This window comes from Pristiophorus japonicus, chromosome 8, assembly GCF_044704955.1.
Source record: "Pristiophorus japonicus isolate sPriJap1 chromosome 8, sPriJap1.hap1, whole genome shotgun sequence".
In the NCBI taxonomy this organism is placed as follows: Eukaryota; Metazoa; Chordata; class Chondrichthyes; family Pristiophoridae; genus Pristiophorus; species Pristiophorus japonicus.
In genome coordinates, this window is record NC_091984.1 from 170,189,241 (window position 1) to 170,215,246 (window position 26,006).

General features: G+C 49.3%; 1 protein-coding gene across 4 annotated transcripts in view; it reads right to left on the reverse strand.

The window, feature by feature from the left end:
- LOC139268813 (protein PML-like) overlaps positions 1-26,006 on the reverse strand; it is a 72,541-nt gene that overhangs the window by 37,706 nt on the left and 8,829 nt on the right. For 3 of the 4 annotated variants that reach the window (XM_070887527.1, XM_070887528.1, XM_070887526.1), the window contains exons 2-4: positions 16,127-16,638; positions 8,679-9,262; positions 4,635-4,681 (exon numbers count right to left, since the gene is read on the reverse strand). In XM_070887527.1, coding sequence (XP_070743628.1) covers positions 4,635-4,681; positions 8,679-9,262; positions 16,127-16,635 — 1,140 coding nt within the window. In that variant the 5' untranslated portion in view covers positions 16,636-16,638. Of the gene's footprint in view, positions 1-2,088; positions 3,209-3,356; positions 3,517-4,634; positions 4,682-8,678; positions 9,263-16,126; positions 16,639-26,006 lie in introns of those variants that run through there. The other variant, XM_070887529.1, reaches the window with a different exon arrangement.

Sequence of the window (26,006 nt, forward strand, 5' to 3'; positions counted from 1 at the left end):
ACAGTGCAGACACTTCCAAAAAAAACCAAATCCATTGATCAGAAAAGTCTTTGGGACATCCTGGGGCTGTGAAAAGGCGATTTATATTTTCGATGTTCCATGGAGAAAGAGACAAGAATGCAAAGGAGGGTTCACCCAGCTTGAAACTTCTTCAGTTATCGAGGAGCTTTTCTCTAACTGGTCCCAGGTCCAAAGCAGGCCACATTAACCTGTTCCAGCCCCTCCCTGACGTATGGTTGGACTGCCTCTCTGTACGTGCCCCGTGGATGGGCGGTAAAAGGTATCTAAATGCTTCTCGCCCGGGATGCCAGCTTATGTTTCCAGCGCCCCGCCAGAAAATTCCGTGGCGGTTTTGCGGCGGCACAGAACGCTCCCGCCTCGCTCTGTGGTCACATTCAGATCATGACGTCCGTCGTTGTGCAACACCCCGCTAGCACCCTGGTCAGTAAATCAGGTGGTTATGCCGCATTTAACATCCGCCCGTGGTCACGCCGGAAAAAACAGATGGTCCCACTGTCGAGTTGGCGCTATTTGCAGGGTATTTAAAGTGAGGGAGGAGGTCACATTAACTGCAATGTTTGTGCACAGCACGCTGCGTGAACCTCAGACTTTATCTGCCATTACACGGTCCTTACAACTTCAGTGAAATAATTTAATGGGAGCATTACTAGTTCGCCAACGTCTCCTATTCCATGCTCTTGTTAGATGGTGGCAAGATAAAAGGGCTGTTGGCCATGTCGGGCCACGGATGAGGCGAGGCCAAAGACATCTGGACAGGGGGCTTACCCCCCCATGGGTTTACAGGCAGCAACGCTCATACCTCCAGCTCCCTGAGGAGCAGTGTGTGACAAGGCTGCGCTTCTGAAAGGAAGTGCTGACAGAGATATGCCATCTCCTACAGGCAGACCTGCAGCCTCACATTGGCACCAGGACTGTGCTGCCCATCGAGGTGAAGGTTACTGTGGCGCTGGCCTTCTATGCCTCCGGCTCCTTTCAGGCAGCAGCAGGGGACATATGCAGCATCTCTCAGCACGCTGCACATCGCTGCATTTGCCATGTCACAAAGGCTCTCTATGCCTGCAGAATGGACTTCATAATGTTCCCAATAAGTGGGGAGAGCCAGAATGCACGATCATGTGGGTTTGGCAGGATTGCGGGCTTCCTGAGGGTTCAAGGAGCCATTGACCGCACACGTGTGGCCTTGCGAACACCATTCCACAATTCAAAGTTATTCAGAAACCAAAAGAGATACCACTTCCTAAATGTACAGCTGGTGTGTGACCACACGCAGCGCATCCTCGCAGTGAATGCCCGCTATCCGGGGAGCGCACATGATGCGTACATCCTGTGTGAGAGCACTCTGTCACGATTATTTCGGCCACCACGGGAAGGGTGCGGCTGGCTGCTCGGGGATAAAGGATACGGCCTGGCTACCTGGCTAATGACCCCCCTCTGGAACCCCACCACAGAAGCGGAGCGTCGCAACATTATCGAACAGACAATTGGGGTGCTGAAGCAGTGTTTCTGATGCCTGGACCGCTCTGGAGGCAACCTTCAATACTCACCCCAACAGGTGTCGGAATTCATTGCATTGTACTGCATGCTCCACAACTTGGCCATCACGAGGGGCCAGGCATTGTTAGTGGGGATTGCAGGTCCACTTCAGGAGGAGGAGGGCAAGGAACAGGAACCTGGCGAGTCCCCGAATCGCCAGCCACACCAGGAGGAGCACCATCCTCGGAGGAGGCAGCTTAGCGACGGTGCCGGACCAAGAGCCGCACATCAGCGGCTCATAATGGATCAGTTCTCTTGAATGGGGGAATCTGAGGGATGCAGCCAATACTGACCGTGCTATGTGCCACCATAATGGCACAGCTCCGTTAAAGTCCACAATCAGACACAAGACACCAATGTAAAATGGTCAAAGTAATATTTTTCTAACGACACCAACATCGGCGCCTCAACCAACAGAACCAAACCTACCCCCTCTCCCTCTCCCTCCCCCCAGTAACAAAACAAAACACAACAAACACAACGAAGAGCAACAATGTAACACCATACTTACAGACATTATTTATATTGGGATTGCATGTCCATGGTGGTCAATGTCGCCAATCGGACTTCGCCCGACATTTCCCCCCCCTCCCACGCCTACTGCTCCTCCTCAATGTGGCCTCAGTGCCGACAGCAAGGCTGCTTGAGAGCTGCTGTGAGTGTGAAGCAGACGGCCTTCCAGGACACCCTGAACCAGCTCTGGGCCTGGACTCCACCGCCTCAGCATGGGCGGCAGCAGGCTGGGATGGCTCGGGAGTAGACTGCGGTCGGTGCAAAGGCGGAGGGGCTGTGGTGGGAGCCGGAATGCTGTCATCTTGAGGAAGGACAGCACTTTCCATTTCCAGGGGCCCACTGCCATTCATATGGGGCGGAGCGTCAGCATCCGGAGAACCATGTGTGAGCACATCTTGCTGGCCTGCTCCTGCCCCATCATTTCCACGTCGGACTGTGGGTAACTCAGAGAGGATGGCAGCTGTCAGTGATTGCACAGCATCACTCTGCGACTGACTCAGAGTACACTGAGCCTGAAATGCAGCAGTCTGCGAGTTCATGCCAGCAATCACTGACAACATCACATCACGAAGTTCTTGCGTGGCTTGAGCCTGCGATGCGATGGCTGCTGCCACGTCAACCATGGCACGCGTCATCCCCGCTGAGACTCCACTGTCGCTCGTCAAGCCCATCTCCCTCTGTGAGCGGGCAAGGAGGGGCTCGTTGGACCCCTGAGAGGCACGGGCAATGCTTGAGGCGGCCTCCCCCACACTGACAGCAAGTGCGTCGATGCTCTGCACGACCCTCTCCAATGCCCCCCTGAAGTCTTGCTGCATTTGCGTGGTCTCCCCGGACAGAGACATCAAGTCCAGGTCCTCGTCTGCCCGTCTCTCAGCGGGACTCCTGGGCCGACTCAGCCTCCGGGGAGCTGGATTCCGAGCTTCCCTTCCCGCTGGGAGTTGCTGAAGTCCCCTGGGGCCGGGAGCCTCAGAGTCATCAAACCCCTCAAAATCAGCCTTCTCCCCCGATGTTGTGTTCGCACTCGGTGGGACTGATGGGGTCTCCCGCTCAGTGAGTACATTGTCGTCCCCTTCCTCGTCATCTCCCCCGTCCCCAGATGTTGATGGCTCAGGGGCAGGCTGCTGGGCTTCTGGCTGGTCATCTGTAAGCACAAAGCGACAGACGTGTGGTTAGCAGCAGGGTAGGGAGATAAGAGGAAGGTGGCATTGGACATGTCTACGTAAAGGGGGCAGGCCACTTGATATCAAGGGTCAAGGAACTCACATAAATCACTAACACCATTCACATACCGTCACTACCCATACGGGTCGTTGCCTCTCCGGACGCCACCGTGCCAACTAGGATGCCCATGAGGGCCGACACTTGCTGCTCCACCTCAGTGAGGTCCTGCAGATCAGGCTCTCCACCTCCGATCCACTGCTGCTCCCGACCATTGTGCGCCAATGTCGCCTACAGTAAGAACAAGGTGTGAGTGAGTTTGCAGCTCATCGTATGACACATGTGCCTTCCACAGGAGAGTAGCTCCTACTGTCTGGGAGTGTAAATATGTCCAGTACAATCTGCGTGGCTGCACCCTGAGCAGGTGGGAAGGCTGGGAGGAGGTGAGAGCCGGCTAGGATTACGGCTCAGGGCGACGTTTGCCCAACGCAGATCAAGAGTCAAAGGGTAGTGTGAGGAGGGGTGAGAATGAACAGGGGATAAGAGGGTCTGTGCTGCCTGAATGCACTGGGCATGACTGGTGAAGTGAGCCTCCGGGTGGCTTCACCAACCCACACCATGGCCTGGAACACACAGAGAAGGGGCAGCTTCCTCAAAGACTTTACATTGTGTGAGACAGTGATCTTGCAATCACGGCAGGGGTGCCTAAATGTAACGGGTGCTCACCCTGATGACCCTCATGAGGTCATTAAACCTCTGGCGACATTGGGATGCAGTTCGAGGGACCGTGTCTGTCGCAGAGACCTCCTGTGCAATCTGCCTCCAAATCCCCTGAAACACTCTTGGCACGGGCCTCCGTCCTCCAGCGAGATGTGAAGCAGGCCACCTCCTCTCGATGACCTGTATCGGTGCCTCAGCGGCCATGGCTGAGAAGCAGCGTGCTCTCTGGCGTCCTTCCTGCTGTGCCATTTCTCCCGCTCTGTTCGAGGTGCACAGGTGGATCTGTGCAGACGCAAACCGATATCGCCACGCCCTAAACGTGCGGCTGGGCTTCGGGAACTATTGAACACCTCTGCGCGTGCGCAAGGAACTGAGCTTTTTTTGCTCGGCGGTTCTCAGTTGGGGCGGCCGAGCACAGGTGTGTAACGTCTGATTTAGTGCCCCGATCATTGTCACTCAGTTCCGGGCGAATTTTCCGGACGGAGGCGCAAACTCCTATAGGGCGCTAAATTTACCGCCCCGCCGCCATTAGCGTCCCGAGAAGCCGTCAACTGAAAATCTGATGACGTTTGTAAAACGAGTTCTATTAACACCATAGAGTTAGTCATCACACCTGTGGCATAAATGGTCAACCAATCAGATCACAGCTTCCAACCAGCCTCCCTCTACCCCCAACACCCACTACTTACCAGCAGAGCTTCCTCAACCTCAGAATCTTCAGCACCCTCACTCTGCTCTGAAAGCAACAAAATACAATCAGACAGCGCTGGCCTGTTACGAAGGTCAGATTTCAGTAATGCTGGTGGTATCGGACAAACCAAGCACTGGAGCTCAGTTGTCCAGCAGAAGCAAACTACACATTTCAAAAATGTAATTGGATGAGCAAGGCACCTCATTCAAAGCCAGAGCTATAAGCAATGCACATTATAGCAGAGAGCATTAAATACATAGGATTACATAGGATATACGGCATAGAAACAGCCCATTCGGCCCAACCAGTCCATGCCGGCATTTATGCTCCACTTGAGCCTCCTCCCGTCTTTCCTCATCTAAATCTATCAGTGTAACCCTCTATTCCCTTCTCCCTCATATGCTTGTCGCAACTTTTCGTGATTTATATATTTGTACTCCGAGATCTCTTTGTTCCTCTACCCTACCTGAACTCGTACCCTTCAAGTAATAAGGGACCTCCCTATTCTTCCTACCAAAATGTAATACCTCACATTTACCTGTGTTGAACTTCATTTGCCAATTATATACCCATTCTGCAAGTTTATTAATGTCCTCCTGTAATTTGTTGCAGTCCTCCTCAATATTAACTATCCACCCCCTGTCCCACCCCAATTTGGTGTCATCCGCAAATTTAGAAATTGTGATTTTGATTCCAAAGTTTAAATCGTTAATATAAATTGTGAACATCAGTGGTCCCAGCACTGATCCTTGTGGAACACCATTACCCACCTTCTGCCACTGTGAATAAGCTATCCTTGACTTCTACTCTCTGCTTTCTGTCTTGAAGCCAGCTAGCTATCTATTCTGCTACTTGTCCCCTAACTCTGCATTCTCTGACCTTGTTCATCAGTTTATTATGGGCTACCTTATCGAAGGCCTTTTGGAAATCTAGATAAATTACATCTACTGCATTACCCTTGTGTACTCTGTTATCTCTACAAAACATTCAATGAGGTTGGTCAAGCAAGACTTTCCCTTTTGAAATCCATGCTGACTATTCATGATTATATTTTTGGTTTCTAGATGTTCTTCTATTTTCTCCTTTAGTGGGATTCCATTATTTTTCCTACCATCAATGTTAAGCTGACTAGTCTATAATTCCCTGGACATGTTCTATCCACTTCTTAAATATAGGTATTACGTTAACTATCCACTAGTCCTTTGGCATTACACCTTTTTCTAGCGAATTATTAAATATGTGTAGTAATGCCTCTTCCCTAGATTCTTTTAAAATGCATGGATGCAATGCATTCGGATCTGGGATTTTATCCTCTTTGAGTTTGATTAGTTTATTTAATACATCCTCTTTTTATTTTAAATGCACCTCTCATTACTAATCTCATTGTCCAATGTTCTATCTCCCTGGTAAATACTGAAGTAAAATAATGATTTAATATTTCTGCCATCTCTCTATCATTACCTGTGGTATTGCCATGTTTATCCCTGAATGGCCCTGTTCCCATCCCAATCTTCCTTTTTCTATTGATATGCCTGTAAAATATTTTACTATTTTGTTTTATGTTCCTTGGTCACTTAATTTCATGGTTCCTCTTTCCCTTCTTAATTGGTTTTTTGACCTCTCCTAATCTCTTCATATTCTCCCTTATCATGCACTCCCCTGCTGTCTATGTACTTAATGTATGGCTCTTTCCTTACCCTCAATTGTTCCCTTATGGTTTTATTCATCCACGGAGTCTCATTAGTGTTTAGTTTGTTCTTTCCTTTTCGTGGAATATATTGTTCCTGGACTCTGTTGAACACCATTTTAAATGTTTCCCATTGCTGTTCTACATTGTTTTCTGCCAATATTGTTGCCCATTTTATTTTCCCATGTTCTATTCTTAGTCTTTCAAAATCAGCTTTTCTCCAATCGGTTAACTTGGTTTTCATCAGACTTATGTCCTTCTCAATTATCATCTTAAAGCGTATTATATTATTGCCTAGAAATATCCCCTACTTTTACTTCTCTTATCTGCTCTAGTTCATTCCTCATTACTAGATCCAATAGTGAATCCTCCCTTGTTGGGCTTTTTACATATTGGGTTAGAAAGGAGTCCTGTGCACATTGTAGCAACTCCATTCCCTTATCCCCTTTACCCACCTCTTCTGTCCAATTAATGTCCAGGTAGTTGAAATCCCCCATGATTATTATTCTATGTTTTTTACTAATTTCCCTAATTTGTCTGCATATTTCTTCCTCCACCTCCCTTCCACTATTAGGGGGTCTGTAGACCATCCCTATCAGTGTGATTGATCCTTTATTATCTTTTATCTCTATCCATATGGATTCTATTTTTGTCTTGCTGATAGCTGCGTCACATTTTTCTACTGCCATTATGTTATCCCGAATAAGTACAGCTACTCCATCTCCCCCTTTTTCCCTCTCTATCTTTTCTAAATATGTTATACCCTGCAATGTTTAATTCCCAATCATGATTTTTCTCAAACATGTCTCAGTAATCCCTACTACGTCTGGTTCCTCGCAATGCATGATTGCCTCCAGCTCCCGTTTTATTACGGACACTGTGTATATTGCTGTACAGACAGTTGAACTCATTTTTAATAGGATTTCCTCTCACTTTATGTTTAACCATCGTTTTAGACTCCTGTTCTATAACTCTATTCCCTGGCCATCAATGTCCTGCCTTACTTTACTCTTTCCTATGCTCTCTTTTTCTTTTTTGTTTATATTTAGGCTGGTTACATTTTTGTAGATCCCTCCCTCTATTAGAGTAAAGGCTGGTGTTTCAGGGAACATCTCCTGTGTGGTCTTAGTATGTTTGATGGGACAGTGTAGAGAAACCCATGCTGTATCTGCCCTGGGAGTGCTTGATGTTATTGATGTGTGGTTTTGATGACCGGGGGGCAATGCTGTGAGGCAGGGTCAGGTTGGTGGAGCCCTTTGTGTAATTTAAGGCCCATGCTTTCGTACGCCTCAGTGAAGATGTTGATGATGGCTTGGAGTGCTTCGATGCTGGGGATGTTGGCCTGAGCGAGAACACTGACGTTGGTGCGTCTATCCTCCCAGTGGATTTGCAGGATCTTGCGGAGGAAGCGCTGGTGGAACTTCTCCAGCGCTTTGAGGTGCCTACTCTATATGATCCATGTCTCTGAGCCATAGAGGAGGACGGGTATCACTACTGCACTGCAGACCATAAGCTTGGTGCCAGATTTGAGGTCCTGGTCTTCAAACACTCTCTTCCTCAGGGGACCGAAGGCTGCGCTGGCACACTGGAGGCGGTGTTGAACCTCGTCATCGATGTCTGCCTTTGCTGATAGTAGGCTCCCGACGTATGGAAAATGGTCCACATTGTCCAAGGCCGTGCCATGGATTTTGATGACCGAGGGGCAGTGCCGTGTGTGGAACGCCACAGAGACCGAACTCCAAGCCACCGTCAACATCTTCACCGAGACGTACGAAAGCATGGGCCTTACACTACACATCCGTAAGGCAAAGGTCCTCCACCAACCTGACCCCGCCACACAGCACTGCCCCCCAGTCATCAAAATCACACATCAATAACATCAAGCAGATACAGCATGGGTTTCGCTACACTGTCGCATCATCATACTAGGGCAGGTACAGTGCATTAGATACAGAGTAAAGCTCCCTCTACACTGTCCCATCAAACACTCCCAGGGCAGGTACAGGAGGTTAGATACAGAGTAAAGCCTCCCTCTACACTGTCCCATCAAACACTCCCAGGGCAGGTACAGCATGGGTTAGATACAGAGTAAAGCTCCCTCTACACTGTCCCATCAAACACTCCCAGGGCAGGTACAACACGGGTTAGATACAGAGTCAAGCTTCTTCTACACTGACAGAACAATTTACATCGTCCCCAAATTCAGAAGACAAGCATTTATTGCATTAAGAATTTATCCTTTCTGAGTACCAATCTGTTCATAACCTACTGCTCCAACCAACCGTTGATTAATTTTGCCATCCAGTGTCTGACCCATCATCCAGCCCCGAGGTTTTTATGTTAAGTGTTACTTACCTTTCTTGAGGATGAACGTTCCGAGTAGGTTGTGTGCTTCCAGTGTGCATTGTAGAAACTTGATCAAAGTGGCTCCGTTACTCACATCATTAGGTGTCTCTCCCACCAGGGCGGTCAGTGCTGATTGGATTGTGTTGTACATCTCCATCATCTCTTCACTGGTGCCAAACTTTAGCATTATCCCTGCCAGCTCTTTCCCAGCTCCCATTCTTTTAATGATCTGTTGTGTTTGATCAAGGCTCTGGGTCAGTCTGCTGTGCTCCGTGTTGTGCTCAGTCTCCAGCTCTCTCAGCAGTGCGTCCCCTTGTTTATTGATCACTTCTATCATGGCCGAAGCCTTTTGTTTTATCAATGTTTCAGTGTCGTTTCTCACACAGTCCAGGTTTCCCATCAGCGACTTCAGGCCGGTGTAGATTTCAGTAAACGTATTGTGATTTTCTTGAGTTGCGTCCACCATTTGTTTCAATTCTTCCTTCTTCAGGACAGCCTCCTGCTTAATATCGTGGTAACGGTGATCTGCGGAAATGTGATGAAGCAGCAGGCAGTTGCAGCAACTGCTCGTGGAACACGTCTTACAGAAAAACCTGAAAATAAATCAAACACAGAAAGAACAATTTATTTTTAATTCATTCATGGGATGTGGGTGTCACTGGCAAGGCCAGCATTTATTGCCCTTGAGAAGGTGGTGGTGAGCCGCCTTCTTGAACCGCTGTAGCCCGTGTGGTGAAGGTGCTCCCGCAGTGCTGTTAGGGAGGGAGTTCCAGGATTTTGACCCTGCTACGATGAAGGGACGGTGATATATTTCCAAGTCAGGATTGTGTGTGACTTGGGGAACTTGCAGGTGATGGTGTTCCCATGCGCCTGCTGCCCTTGTCCTTCTAGGTGGTAGAGGTCGCGGGTTTGGGAGGTGCTGTCTAAGAAGCCTTGGCAAGTTGCTACAGTGCATCTTGTAGATGGTATACACTGCAGCCACGATACATCGGTGGTGGAGGGAGTGAATGTTTAAGATGGGGTGCCAATCAAGCGGGCTGCTTTGTCCTGGATGGTGTTGAGTTTCTTGAGTGTTGTTGGAGCTGCACTCATCCAGGCAAGTGGAGAGTATTCCATCACACTCCTGACTTGTGCCTTGTAGATGGTGCAAAGGCTTTGGAGAGTCAGGAGTTGAGACACTCGCCACAGAATACCCAGCCTCTGATCTGCTCTTGTTGCCACAATATTTATGTGGCTGGTCCAGTTAAGTACCTGGTCAATGATGACCCCCAGGATGTCGGTGGTGGGGGATTCGGCGATGGTAATGCCGGTGAATATCAAGGGGGAGGTGGTTAGACTCTCGCTTGTTGGAGATAGTCATTGCCTGGCACTTGTGTGGCACGAATGTTACTTGCCACTTATCATCCCAAGCCTGAATGTTGTCCAGGTCTTGCTGCATGCGGGCACAGACTGCTTCATTATCTGAGGAGTTGTGAATGGAACTGAACACTGTGCAATCATCAGCGAACATCCCCATTCTGACCTTATGATGGAGGGAAGGTCATTTATGAAGCAGCTGAAGATGGTTGGGCCTAGGACACTGCCCTGAGGAACTCCTGCAGCGATGTCCTGGGGCTGTGATGATTGGCCTCCAACCCCCACAACCATCATCCTTTGTGCTAGGTATGATTCCAGCCAGTAGAGAGTTTTCTCCCAATTCCCATTGAGCTGAATTTTACCAGCGCCCCTTGGTGCCACATTCGGTCAAATGCTGCCTTGATGTCAAGGGCAGTCACTCCACCAGACCTCTGGAATTCAGCTCTTTTGTCAATGTTTGAACCAAGGCTGCAATGAGGTCTCGAGTGGAGTGGTCCTGGAGGAACCCAAACTGGGTATTGTTGAGCAGGTTATTGGTGAGTAAGTGCCGCTTAATAGCATTGTTGACGAAACCTTTCATCACTTTGCTGATGATTGAGAGTAGACTGATGGGGCAGTAATTGGCCTGATTGGATTTGTCCTGTTTTTTGTGGACAGGACATACCTGGGAAGTTTTTCACATTGTCAGATATATGCCAGTGTTGTAGCTGTACTGGAACAGCTTGGCTAGAGGCGCGGCTAGTTCTGGAGCACAAGTCTTCAGCACGACAGCCGGGATGTTATTGGGGCCCATAGCCTTTGCTGTGTCCAGTGTGCTCAGCCGTTTCTTGAATTGAATTGGCTGAAGACTAGCTTCTGTGATGGTGGGGACCTCAGGAGGAGGCTGATATGGATCATCCACTCGGCACTTCTGGCTGAAGATGGTTGCAAATGCTACAGCCTTGCCTTTTGCATGCAGGTGCTGGGCTCCACCATCATTAAGGATGGGGATATTCATGGAGCCTCCTTCTCCTGTTAGTTGTTTAATGATCCACAACATTCACGACTAGATGTGGCAGGACTGCAGAGCTTTACTCTGATCCGTTGGCTGTGGGATCGCTTAGCCCTGTCTATAGCGTATTGCTTCTGCTGTTTAGCATACAATGTAGTCCTGTGTTGCAGCTTCCTCAGGCTGGCACCTCAGCCTTGTGCTGCTCCTGGCATGCTCTTCCACACTCCTCATTGAACCAGGGTTGGTCCTCTGGCTTGATGGTAATGGTCGAATGAGGGATATGCCGGGCCATGAGGTTACAGATTGTGGTGGAATACAATTCTGCTGCTGCTGATGGCCCACAGTTCCTCATGGATGCCCGGTTTTGATCAGTTCTGAATCTATCCCATTTAGCACGGTAGTAGTGCCACACAACATGATGGAGGGTGTCCTCAGTGTGAAGACGGGACTTTGTCTCCACGATGACTGTGCGATGGTCACTGCTACCAATGCTGTCATGGACAGGTACAACTGTGACAGGTGAATTATTGAGGATGAGGTTTCCCTTGTGTTGGTTCTCTCAACGCCTGCCACAGGCCCAGTCTGGCAGCTATGTCCTTCAGGGCTCAGTCAGTAGTGGTGCTACCGAGCCACTCTTGGTGATGGAAATTGAAATCCCCCACCCAGAGCACAGTCTGTGCTTCTTTCAAGTGTGGAGGAGTACTGATTCATCAGCTGAGGGAGGGCGGTAGGTGGTAATCAGCAGGAGGTTTCCTTGCCCAGGCTTGACCTGAAGCCATGAGACTTCATGGGGTCTGGGGTCAATGTTGAGGACTCCCAGGGCCACTCCCTTCTGACTGTATACCGCTACCCCTGATGGGTCTCTCCTGCTGGTGGGACAGGACATACCCAGGGATGGTGATGGAGGTCTGGGACATTGGCTGAAAGGTATGATTTTGTGAGTATGACTATGTCAGGCTGTTGCTTGACTAATCTGTGGGACAGCTCTCCAAATTTTGGCACAAGTCTCCAGATGTTGGTGAGGAAGATTTTTCAGAGTTGACTGGGCTGGGTGTGCCTTTATCGTGCCCGAATCCGATGTCGGGAAGTCCATCGCTTTTATTCTTATTGCTTTTCCTAGCGGTTTGTTGAAACTGAGTGGCTTGCTAGGCCATTTCAGAGGGCAGTTAAGACGCAACCATATTGCTGTGGGTCTGGAGTCAGATATAGGGTAGAATTCGGGGCAGATTTATTTATTTATTCATTCCTGGGATGTGGGCGTTGCTGGCAAGGCCGGCATTTATTGCCCTTGAGAAGGTGGTGGTGAGCCGCCTTCTTGTACTGCTGCAGTCCGCGTGGTGAAGGTGCTCCCACAGTGCTGTTAGGGAGGGAGTTCCAGGATTTTGACTCAATGACGATGAAGGAATGCCGATATATTTCCAAGTCAGGATGGTGTGTGACTTGGAGGGGAACGTGGAGGTAGTGGTGTTCCCATGCGCCTGCTGCCCTTGTCCTTCTAGGTGTAGAGGTCACGGGTTTGGGAGTTGCTGCAGTGCATCTTGTAGATTACCTTCCCTAAAAGGCATTAGTGAACCAGATGTGTTTTTACAGCACTATCACTGACACTAGATTCTTTATTCCAGATTTATTTAATTGAATTTAAATTCCACAGCTGCTGTGGTGGGATTTGACCTCTTGTTTCACAAATCATCGGCCCAGGCCTCTGGATTGCTAGTAATGTAACCACTGTGCTACCGTTCCTCTTAAATGGTGAAGCAGAGAAGTAGCAACCATAATTTGCATTTAGATAGCACCTTTAATGTAGTAAAACATCTCAAGGGACTTCAATAGAAGTGGTCACACCTAGAGTACTGCGTACAGTTTTGGTCTCCGTATTTAAGGAAGGATATACTTGCTGTGGAGGCAGTTCAGAGAAGATTCACTCGGTTGATTCCGGAGATGAGGGGGTTGACTTATGAGGAAAGGTTGAGTAGGTTGGGCCTCTACTCATTGGAGTTCAGAAGAATGAGATGTGATCTGATAGAAACATATGATAATCATATCAAGGAAAACGCAAAGATGTTTTATAAATACATTAAGAGTAAGAGGATAACTAATGAAAGAGCAGGGTCTATTAGAGGCCATAAAGGTAATCTGTGTGTGGAGGCAGAAGACATGAGTATGGTTCTTAATGAATACTTTGCATCTGTTTTGACAAAAGAGAGGGGCAATGCAGACTTTGAAATCAGGGAGGAGGAGTGTGAAATATTAAATAAATAAACATAGTGAGAGAAGAAGTATTAATGGGTTTAGCAGCTTTGAAAGTGGATAAACCCCCAGACCTGGATGAAATGTATCTCAGGCTGTTAAGAGAAGCAAAAGAGGAAATAACAGAGGCTCTGAACATCATTTTCCAATCCTCTCTGGCTTCAGGTGTGGTGCCCAGAGGACTGCTAATGTGGTACCTTTGTTTAAAAAGGGAGAAAGGGATAGACCGAGTAATTACAGGCCAGTCAGCCTAACCTCGGTGATGAGAAAATTATTGGAGAAAATTCTGAGGGACAGAATAAATCTTCATTTAGAAAGACACGGATTAATCAAGGACAGTCAGCACGGATTTGTTACGGGAAGGCCGTGTCTGATTAACTTTGTTTAATTTTTTGAGGTGGTAACAAGGAGGGTCGATGAGGGCAGTGCGTATGATGTAGTGTATATGGATTTTAGCAAGGCTTTTGATAAGGTCCTACATGGCAGACTGGTAACAAAAGTAAAAGCCCATGGGATCCAGGGCATAGTGGCAAGTTGGATCCAAAATTAGCTCAGAGGCAGGAAGCAAAGGGTAATGGTTGATGGGGGTTTTGTGACTGGAAGGCTGTTTCCAGTGGGGTTCTGCAGGGCTCAGTACTAGGTCCCTTGCTTTTTGTGGTATACGTCAATGATCTAGACTTGAATATAGGGGGTATGATTGAGAAGTTTGCAGATGATACAAAAATTGTTTGTGTGGTTGTTAATGAAGAAGAAAGCTGCGGACTGCAGAAAGATATCAATGAGCTGGTCAGGTGGGCAGAACAGTGGCAAAACGGAAATGATGAAGAATTTCTTCTCAGGGGGTTGTGAATCTTTGAAATTCTCTGCCCCATGGAGCTGTGGAGGCTGGTCATTGAATATATTTAAGGTAGAGCTAGACAGATTTTTGAACGATAGGGGAGTCAAAGGTTAGGGGGGAGAGGGCAGGGAAGTGGACTTGAAGCCAACATCAGATCAGCCATGACCTTATTGAATGGTTCGAGGGGCCAGATGGCCTATTCCTGCTCCTACTTCTTATGTTATGCGCAACAGATGAGCTGAGCAGGGGTGGAGACGGGCGATGTTACGGAGGTGGAAGTAGGCAGTCTTGGTGATGTAGAGGATATGGGACTGGAACCTCAGCTCATGGTCAAACATGGAAATAGATTATTATTGGGGAAAAAGTGAAAAGTAACGGGGGAAGGACAAAAGAAGAAATGAACGTGAGATTTCTGGGAACATCTCGAGCAATATGAGCTCTTCAAATGTACCCACAGTAGAAAAAGAAAGGAAATATTACCCCACTTAAATTTATAACAGGAAGCTCCAATCTGAGTGCAATGAAATAGTAGAGCTATTAAATAGTTACTTCAGTGAGAATTAGCATTTGTATAACACCTGCTGCACTGGCAAACATCCTGAGGCACCTCACAAACACCGAGCAGAGTGGGGAAGGGGCAGCCCTGTCGTTGGTCTCGAGATTCCTGGCAGTTTGAAAGGACGCAGACTTTGCTCTGGCGGTGCTGAGATGCAGCGTACAGAGAAAGATCCGGCGGTAAGACGGGCCCTTATGTGGAGATATTGTAGGATAGCGTCATACATCCTTTACCTCTAATACAAGCACGAGGACCAACAATAAGAACATAAGAAATAGGAGCAGGAGTAGGCCATACGGCCCCTCGAGCCTGCTCCACCATTTAATACGATCATGGCTGATCTGATCATGGACTCAGGTCCACTTCCCTGCCCGCTCTTCATAACCAGTTATTCCCTTATCGGTTAAGAAACTGTCTATTTCTGTCTTAAATATATTCAATATCCCAGCTTCCACAGCTCTCTGAGGCAGCGAATTCCACAGATTTACAACCCTCTGAGAGAAGAAATTTCTCCTCATCTCTGGTTTAAATGGGCAATTGCAGAAATGTCTGGTTATTACCCTTTATTAAATCAAACCAATGATAGAATCAAACAAAAGCCCTTCCACACAGTGCCCACGAGATCGGCACCGATCATAACTGCCGATCAGCGGGCTCATCATCAAGAGGCTGCCCGAGTCGCCTTGGCTGCTCACACTGGCCTCAGCACGACGGGTTTGAAACCCCCAAGGAGCTCAAGCATCTGTCTTTTATAGAGTTAAATGTGGGGACAGTACGTCAGCATCTTCTGTGGGGCTGCTGCTGACAGGCACGCTCATTTGGGCGCGAAGACATAATCGATAGGAGCAGGAGTAGGCCATTCGGCCCCTTGATCCTGCTGTACGGTTAGCTGCTCTCGTTTGTTGTGCATGATCATTACGTCCACGTTATTTATTGCACTCCAGACATTCCCACATGAGTGCTCCTTAGTTCTCCGTAGCCTTCAAACATCTCTTCCCAGTACATCCAAATCACAACCCTATTCCTGCTCCCCTCCACATCATAGAAACAGAAAATAGGAGCAGTAGTAGGCCATTCGGCCCTTTGAGTCTGCACCGCCATTCAATATGATCATGGCTGATCCTCTATCTGAACACCATATTCCCGCTTTTTCCCATATCTTTGACTGATTTACTATATACCTACTTTATTTTGCATCTGAGGACGGTTAATGAGGTCATTGCACAAAACGCTAGACCCGACCGTATACAGCCATTGCAGGATGGGTCTTTAATATGTGGATATATATTTTATATTAAAGAAGCTAACTATGGCAGTTCAACCTTGTACATCGATACTTAACCCCACCCTCCCGTTTAGGGGATAGTGCACGATGTGAGGAGAACTGAAGGCCAAGGTGGTGGAGGGGCGGGGGGATTATAATCTGTGGGATCACCCACCCATACCACGAGCAGAGGGTACCGTCTTACCTGATGTACTGCTCCTTGTGGTCCGGACAAATAGTCTGCTTCTCGTCCCTTGCCAAAGTTACAAAGTCTTCACAGCGGAGCATCCTGAGATGATCCAGGGTCCTGGCTAGGTGGCCATACCTCTCCATCAACACCTGGTGGGAGTGGCAGCACCTCGGGCACAGGAAGTGATCGCACTGGAAGCACAGGGAGGTGGCGGGCTGCTTGTCCCCGCAGGCCTGGCACACACTGCACCAGATGTCCGACCCCAGCCCGATCCTCCGGCTCAGCTCCAGCTGGCTCACCAGGTTGTCCACCATCATGTTGTCCTGCAGGTTGGCGACGTCGCCGTCCGTAGGGGCACAGCAGACGGGGCAGGGGGCAGAGCTTTGGCCTGCCCACTCGTTCCGCAGGCACTCCCGGCAGGCACTGTGCAGACACGGCAGCAGCTTGGGGCCGACGAGCTGCTTACAGCAAACCCCACACTCAAACTGTTCCGCTGCAAGACTCGGCTCGGGTCCAGGCTCCATCACCTTCGTTCAAAAAAAAATTAACAACATGGTTTGTTGATAATTAGCACAAAGAATTATTTATACCACAGTAAAGGATGGAGAGATGGTTGTGAGGAATGAAATCCCTGGGTTAGTCTTTTGCTCAGCCTGGTGTTCCCAGTCTCGGCACAACGCCTGGTATACTGCACACAGACAATCCCACTGACCATCTGAACTCGGGCCTGGCGCCTCCAGTGTTTAACAAATGCTGTCTGGGCTCACCCATTAGCGGGATCTCTTCCCCAAGTAACAACAACTTGCATTTATATAGCGCCTTTATTGCAGCAAGACTTCCCAAATGGGGCTTCACAGGAAGACAGAATTTGACACCGAGCCAAGGACAGAGCTGTTCGGGCAGGTGGGTGTAAAGTGTGCATCGGTGATTATGCTCACAGGTTTGTACAGTTGTTGACAGCCCGACTGCCTGCCTCTCTTCCGTGGTTACATCCGAGCCAGGGTGTCCCTGGAGATGGAGCACGCGGTGTCCACGCGGTACTTCTGCGAGAGGTGAGCGCCGGAGGGACTGGAGTGCATCATCACCCTCGGCAACCAAATCTTAATTTGATTTAAGTTTACGGTCAAAAGTTTAATTTGTTTAATGTGTCGGTTTAGTGCCCCCTTTAATCAGGGGGCACTTGTTTTAATGTTTCTACCAAAATAGTTGTAGAGCTGTTGAATTGTAAGTGGCTTAGCCAGTCACGTGATGTTCACAAGACTCAGTAAAACCCCAGCCAGTTGGGTTTGGGAGATCCACGATGAGGCAGGTGGTTGTGAGCCTGGTGGATGAACTGGTAATGTGTAGTGTGATTGTTAAATCTTTGCTAATAAACCAACTAGTTCTTAATAGCATTGTGTTGCTAGGAATTCTTAAACAAAGAACACATGAAGCAAAAATGTTACAGAGGATTTAAAGACGAGCCTTAAAGGAGGAGAGGGGGTGAGGCAGAGGGTTAGGGAGTGATTTCCAGAGCTTTGGGCCTCGGCAGCTGAAGGCACGGCCGTCAATGGTGGGGCGATGGGAATCGGGGTACACAAGAAACCAGAGTGGGAGGAACGCAGAGATCTCGGGGGCGGAGGGTGGGGTGCTGGAGGTAGTTACAGAGATAGGGAGGGGTGTGGGGCTGGAGGGAGGTTACAGAGATAGGGAGGGGTGTAGGGGCTGGAGGAGGTTACAGAGATAGGGAGGGATGTGGGGCTGGAGGAGGTTACAGAGATAGGGAGGGGTGTGGGGCTGGAGGAGGTTACAGAGATAAGGAGGGGTGTGGGGCTGGAGGAGGTTACAGAGATAGGGAGGGGTGTAGGGACTGGAGGAGGTTACAGAGATAGGGAGGGTTCTGGGCTGGAGGAGGTTACAGAGATAGGGAGAGTTATGGGCTGGAGGAGGTTACAGAGATAGGGAGGGTTCTAGGGGCTGGAGGAGGCTACAGATAGGGAGGAATGTGGGACTGGAGAAGGTTACAGAGATAGGGAGGGTTCTGGGCTGGAGGAGGTTACAGAGATAGGGAGGGTTGTAGGGGCTGGAGAAGTTTACAGAGATAGGGAGAGTTATGGGCTGGAGGAGGTTACAGAGATAGGGAGAGTTATGGGTTGGAGAAGGTTACAGAGATAGGGAGGGTTGTGGGACTGGAGAAGGTTAAAGAGATAGGGAGGGTTCTGGGCTGGAGGAGGTTACAGAGATAGGGAGAGTTGTAGAGGCTGGAGGAGTTTACAGAGATAGGAAGAGTTCTGGGCTGGAGGAGATTACAGAGATAGGGAGGGTGTAGGGGCTGTAGAGATTTGAAAACAAGGATGAGAAGTTTAAAATCGAGGCGTTGTGGGACCGGGAACCAATGTGGGTCAGCGAGCACAGGGGTGATGGGTGAGCGGGACTTGGTGAGTTAGGACACGGGCAGCCGATCTTTGGATGTGCTTAAGTTTATGGAAAATGGGAGGCTGAGCAGGAGAGCATTGGAGGTCAAGTTTATCGGTAACTAAAGCATGGATGGGGGTTTCAGCAGCAGATGGGCTGAGGCAGGGGGTGAGATGGGCGAGGTTACGGAGGTGGAAGAAGGTGGTCTTAGTGAGGGAGAGGATTTGGGGATTGGAAGCCCAGCACAGGGTCAAACAGGACGCCAAGGTTGGGGAGAGCCTGGTCCTGTCTGAGACAGTAGGCAGAGAAAGGGATAGAATCTGTGGGTAGAGAGAGGGATAGAATTGGTGGGCAGGGAAGAGAATTGATGGATGAAGGAAATGACTGGGCGTAGAGCACCCGGTGTGGGTATTCACAGATTGTCCAACCAAACCAAACATTCAAAGAAAAGATGAACTAATTAAACACTGTGCAGGAACACAAGGGTTCGGGGAGCAGCAGTAAACACTCGCTGACTGAAGGTATTCTACGTGTATCCTGCACAGGTCTTCAACCTCATCGAGAGAACAATGGGGACCCCTGCTACAGAGGCAGCCCCCTCCCCTCTGGCACTCACTGCCCCCTGACCCTCTCCATTCCCCCCCCCCCCCCTTCACTCACTGTGCCCCCTGACCCTCTCCCTCCCCTTCCCTCCTCACACTCATTGTGCCCCCCCCGGACCCTCTCCCTCCCCTCCCCGCACTAACTGCCCTCCCACCCCTCCCCCTCTCCCTCCCCACCCCTCACTCACTGTGCTCCCTCCCATCACGACCCTCTTCCTCCTCTCCCCTCACTCATTGCCCCCCGGACCCTCTCCCTCCCCTCCCCTCATTCACTGCCCCCCGGACCTTCTCCCTCCCCTCCCCGCACTCACTGTGCTCCCCGGACCCTCTCCCTCCCCCCTCCCCACACTCACTGCCCCCCAGACCCTCTCCCCCCCCCCCCAACTCACTGCCCCCCGGACCCTCTCCCTCCCCTCACTGCGTTGATTATTTTGTGTCGGGTGTGCCTCAATGGGCAGCACTCTCGCCTCTGAGTCAGAAGGTTGTGGGTTCACGTCCCACTCCAGGGATGTAAGCACATAAATCTAGGCTGACACTCCCAGTGCAGTGCTGAGGGAGTGCTGCACTGTTGGAGGTGCCGTCTTTCGGATGAAACGTTAAACCGAGGCCCCGTTGCCCTCTCAGGTGGATGTAAAAGATCCCAGGGCATTATTTTGAAGAAGAGTAGGGGAGTTCTCCCCGGTGTCCTGGGGCCAATATTTATCCCTCAATCAACATAACAAAAACAGATTATCTGGTCATTATCACATTGCTGTGTGTGGGAGCTTGCTGTGCGCAATTTGGCTGCCGCGTTTCCCACATTACAACAGTGACTACACTCCAAAAGTACTTCATTGGCTGTAAAGCGCTTTGGGACGTCCGGTGATCGTGAAAGGTGCTACATAAATGCAAGTCTGTCTTTTCTTTTCACTGCGCCCAGGTGACCTCTGTAATGTATTTGCTTCATGGGTTCTTTGCTTAAGAATTCCTAGCAACACATTGCTAGTATGAACTAGTTGGTTTATTAACAAATGGTTTAACAATCGCACTACACATTACCAGTTCATCCACCAGGCTCACAACCACCTGCCTCACCGTGGATCCCCCGAACCCAACTGGCTGGGGTTTTATTGAGTCTGGTGAACATCATGTGACTGGCTAAGCCACTCCCAACTCAACAGCTCTACAACTATTTTTGTAAAACAATAAATCAAGTGCCCCCTGATTAAAGGGGGCGGGGGGCACTAAAACCGACAAACTTAAACAAATTAAACTTTAGACATTAAGGATCAAATTAAGATTTGGTTGCCGGGGGTGATGATGCACTCCAGCCCCTCTGGCGCCCACCTCTCGCAGAAGGCTGCGAGCGTTCCGGTGGACACCGCGTGCTCCATCTCCAGGGACACGGTCTCTACAAACCTGTGAGCATTCTCACATTACATCTCTCCACTTCGGTTTGTCTGCATAGGAACCAGTAACATCACACAATAACCAATCTTCAATGCAATAAAGGATTAGTGTTTGGTGGATCGTTTGAGCCCTTGCAGCGTAACACCTGTAAAGGTGACAGTCGGTTAATCGGAGATTGTACCACTGAAGACACAGAATGAAACAGTTTCCGTTGCTTCAGACAGTAGCACCTGCCATAAACTGCAGGCAGTTTAACCACCCATCATTGATGGCTTGTTTCAATTATTTCAGCTGTCATTGAGGAAATTATTTCAATGCCACTCTACACAGCTAGAGCTGAGGGGGATTTTTAAAAACTTCTTTGTTGTGTAAAGTTCAGCTTGTCCCTCAAGTCTGGCCCTTGGGATTGTATTGTAAATATTAATTAATATAATATTTTATATTTGAGTTTATTCTTTGCGTTTACGAATGAAATACAGTTTGAACTTCCCTTATCCGGAACCCTCGGGACCTGGCCTGTTCCGAATGAGGGAAGTTTCTGGAAAAGGGGAGGTTACGTGTTTTCAGTGTGTGTGTGTGCGCGCCGATTGGCTGGAATGACTGTCAGTCAGTCAGCCAGTCTCAGCTCACATTGAGACCAAACTGTTCTAGAGTTCGAGAGTTAGGATATTCTCAAAATCTACGGAATGGTTAGCTGATCCAAAACATTAAAGAGCACCTGTGCTTTGAAAACATTTTCTGAACAATTTTTATTGGAATTGGGCTGTCGGGCCCCAAGGTATCGGTGGGCCGTCGGGCCCCGAGGTGTCACATGGGCCGTCGGGCCCCAAGGTGTCGGCTGCAAAGTTGGGTTAATTGATTTTTCGTTGACATTTTTCACCGGCCGCGTTCTGCGCATGCACCACCCGGTGGCCGGGAATGGTCCCGGACGAGGGGTGGTTCCGGATAAGGGAGTCCCGGATAAGAGAGGTTCAGCCTGCAATGGTTTTCATAATGAGTTAAAACGAAGGGCCAGTAGAGTGTGGGAGATCCTGAGACTTTAGCACATCTGGGTTGATGCTCTCGTCCAGTGCTGAGGGAATGCTGCGCTGTCGAAGAGGCTGAGGCTCCGTCTGCTCTCTCAAGTGAACGTAAAAGATCCCATGGCACTACTTGAAGAACAGCGGGAGAGTTCTCCCTGGTGTCCTGTGGTGTGTCCATACTCTGGTTGTTGCACGAGCTCTCACTGGATGGGCATTAGGACCCTGCGGGAGCTATTCACAGTTGCTGTACTCATGCTAGTTCATGCCAAGATGCAACACCGCCTCCAGTGCGCCAGTGCAGCCTTCAGCAGCCTGAGGAAAAGAGTGTTTGAAGGCAGGCCCTCAAAACTGCCAACAAGCTCATGGTCTACAGGGCTGTAGTAATACCCACCCTCCTGTATGGCTCAGAGACATGGACCATGTCCAGCAGACATCTCAAGTTGCTGGAGAAATACCACCAACGATGTCTCCGCAAGATCCTACAAATCCCCTTGGGAGGACAGACGCACCAACACTAGCGTCCTCGACCAGGCCAACATCCCCAGCATTAAAGCACTGACCACACTTGATCAGCTCCGCTGGGCAGGCACATTGTTCGCATGCCAGACACGAGACTTCGAAAGCAAGCGCTCTACTCGGAATTCCTTCACGGCAAACGAGCCAAAGGTGGGCAGAGGAAACGTTACAGGGACACCCTCAAAGACTCCCTGAAAACAACCCCACTGATACCTGGGAGTCCCTGGCCAAAGATCACCCTAAATGGAGGAAGAGCATCCGGGAGGACACTGAGCACCTCAAGTCTCATCGTCGAAAGCGTGCAGAGATCAAGCACAGGCAGCAGAAAGAGCGTGTGACAAACCTGTCCCACCCTCCCCTTCCCTCAACGACTGTCTGATCCACCTGTGACAGGGACTGTGGTTCTCGTATTGGACTGTTCAGGCACCTGAGGACTCATTTTTAGAGTGGAAGCAAGTCTTCCTCGATTCCGAGGGACTACCTATGATGATGACTGCTCGGTGCAATCCTCAAAGTAACGGAGGTGTTGAGCATTTTAACCGCGTCATCAAAGAGGGTTTGAAAGCCAACCTCACAGCAGGCCAAACATTCGACGAAGCAGTTCAAACCATTCTCCGCACATACCGGTCGACAAAGCACTCGCTAACGGGGAAGACACCCAATGAACTCGTGATTGGGCGGAATCTTCGCTGGCTACTGGACATTCTCAAACCCCAGCCAAACCTAGCACAAAGATAACCACACTCGCATCCCAGATTTCGGAACGCCAATGAAAAGTGAAGTCGTACACTGACACAAAATGACGCGCTCAAAAGCACCAACTGAAGAACTGTTATATATTAATGTTGGAGGCGGGGGGGGGGGGGTCACCAGACACCAGAGGGCGCTGCGGTCGCAGATCATCGGGCTGTACGCATGTGGCATGTGTGCTTGGTCACCTGTATATAAGCTGGGTGTCTTTGTCACGCTGACACTCTTGCGCTGGAATAAAAATGGATCAGGCTGCACCTGAGTGAGTCATTACAATTGGCAACGAGGTAATTTAAGAACCTTCACATGCACAATGGGCACGGTTGGAATCCTGGAGAGATTCGTGGAGGGCGAGGATTGGGCGGATTTTGTCGACTGCCTGGATCGGTATTTTGTGGCCAACGGCATGGAGGCAGAGGCCTATGCAGTTAAGCGCATGGCAGTTCTCTTCGCTGTTTGTGGTCCGAAAATTTACGGCCTCATGAAGAATCTTCTCTCGCCTGTACATCGGGCAGAAAAAGGGTACGAGGAATTGTGTACGGTGGTGGGTAAACATCTGAAGCCACAAGAGGGGATCATCATATCACGCTACCGTTTCTACATGCATGTTCGAGCTGAGGGCCAAGTCGTGTCAGGATTTGTCGCCGACCTGCGACGTCTTGCTGAGCCGTTTAAGTTCGGGAACATGCTGGAAGACATGCTGCGATGTCTTCATGATAGGCATCAGCCATGATGCGATCCTCAGGAAGCTGTTGGCTGCAGACACGCTGGATTTGAAAAAGGCCATCGCGACTGCCCAGGTATGCATGACGAAGGATGATAATTTGAGGCAGATATCATCGACGAGTTGGAGTTCCACGGCAAGTACTGTCAAAACAATGGCGTCGTTTTTGGGCAGAGCTGCTTACGGGAAACCTGCCGCTGCTCAGAGCCCGCCAACTGGTTCGAACCAGATTTCACTCTGTTGGCTTTGTGGGGGCAATCATTGACCTCATCAGTGTCGGTTTAGACAATACTCATGAATGGATGTTCGAAAGTGGGGCATCTTCACAGGATGTGTCCACAACGGAGCAAGCGTGGTGCGGCTCACCATGTGGTTGATGAGGATCAGTTCAGTGATGGCCCGGATACGCAACCCAAGGAGGAAGTGAATGGACTGTATTCGTTCCTGAGCAAGAGCCAGCCGATAGTTGTTAATGTGAAGCTGAATGGCGTGCCTGTATCAATTGAGCTGGACACGGATGCGAGCCAGTCGATAATGAGCCAAAAGACATTCGACAAGCTGTGGGACACTAAGGCTGCGAAACCGAAGCTGAGTCCAGTCAATGCCAGGTTGCGTACTTACACTAAGAAACTTATACCGGTGCTCGGCAGTGCAGCAATCGATGTGTCATATGACAGTGTGGTTCATGGGCTACCATTATGTATCGTCCCAGGTAATGGTCCAACGCTGTTCGGCAGGAATTGGCTCGAGAAAATCAAGCTGAACTGGAATGATGTCAAGATGTTGTCCTCGGTGGATGATACTTCGTGTGCTCAAGTATTGAAAAAGTTTCCTTCTTTGTTTGAACCGCGCATTGGTAATTTTACGGGAGCCAAGGTGCAGATTCACCTGGACTCCAATGTAAGGCCTGTCTATCACAAAGCTCGGTCTGTTCCGTACATGATGAGGGAGAAGGTTGAAATTGAGCTTGACAGACTCCAGCGTGAAGGGATCATATCACCGGTCGAGTTTAATGAGTGGGCTAGTCCCATTGTTCCTGTGTTGAAGAGTGATGTCACTGTCAGGATTTGTGGAGACTACAAGGTTACTATTAACCGATTTTCGAAACAGGATCAATATATGTTACCGAGGGCTGATGACCTGTTCGCCATGCTAGCTGGTGGAAAGTCGTTCACGAAACTGGATCTGACGTCAGTCTATATGACCCAGGAGCTTGTCGACACTTCGAAGAAACTCTCCTGCATCAACATCCATAAAGGATTGTTCGTCTAAAACAGGTGTCCTTTTGGGATTTGTTCGGCTGCAGCTATATTTCAGAGGAATATGGAGAGTTTACTGAAGTCCATTCCTAGAACTGTCGTGCTTCAAGATGACATTTTGGTCACAGGTCGCGACACTGCTGAACATCTGAACAATCTTGAAGAAGTCCGACAGCATCTGGACAAAGTGGACTCAGGCTGAACGCTTGAAGTGTGTATTCATGGCACCTGAAGTCGAATTCCTGGGGAGGAAGATTGCTCCTGATGGCATCAGGCCCACTGATTCAAAAACCGAGGCCATCAAAAATGCACCCAGGCCTCAGAATGTGACGGAGCTGCGTTCGTTCCTTGGGCTACTCAACTACTTTGGTAATTTCTTACCCAGATTGAGCACATTTCTAGAACCACTGCATGTGTTACTAAGAAAAGCCGACAACTGGGTCTGGGGTGCGTCTCAAGATAGAACCTTTGAGAAAGCCCCAGACCATCTTAATTTGTAAAAAGACTGTTGTTAAGATTTTAAAGTACATTGTTATGTATTAATGCTTGGGGGTCACCAGACACCAGAGGGCGTCGTGGTCGGAGGTCATCGGGCTGTACGCATGTGGCATGCATGCTTGGTCACCTGTACATAAGCTGGGTGTCTTTGTCACGCAGGTACTCTTGGGCTGGAATAAAGATGGATCAGGTTGCACCTGAGTGAGTTTACAGTAACCAGACTCTTGAGTCATTACAAGAACGGAGATTGGGTCAGAGTTAAGCGCCCAAACCGGAGTCATAAGCTCGCATCTTCACTTCCGCCTCCAAAACAGATCGGGAGAAAGTTCAGCCCTCACACCTACGAGCTCAATGATGGAACTCGATGGAACGCTTGTAGACTGATCCCAACTCACAGGCCAACAGACCAGCAGGATGGAACAGAGGCACAGTTCTGTTTTCCAACCGAAAACCTCGATCAAACACTGCAAGCTCCACGCCGGTCTCAGTGTATCAGAACACGACCTGGCTATCTCAAGGACTTTGTCTGTACATCGACTGGTTTTAAAAAGGGGGGAAATATGTTGTGTTCAAACTCTGGTTGTTACACAAACTCTCACAGGCCGGGCATTAGGACCCTGCGGGAGCTATTCACAGTTGCTGTACTCATGCTGGTTCATGCTGGTTTGGGGACATCATTTTGGGTTGTTGTATAAAGCACACGGTTGAAGTTATTTTTCTCCTGGCTCAGTTCATCAAATT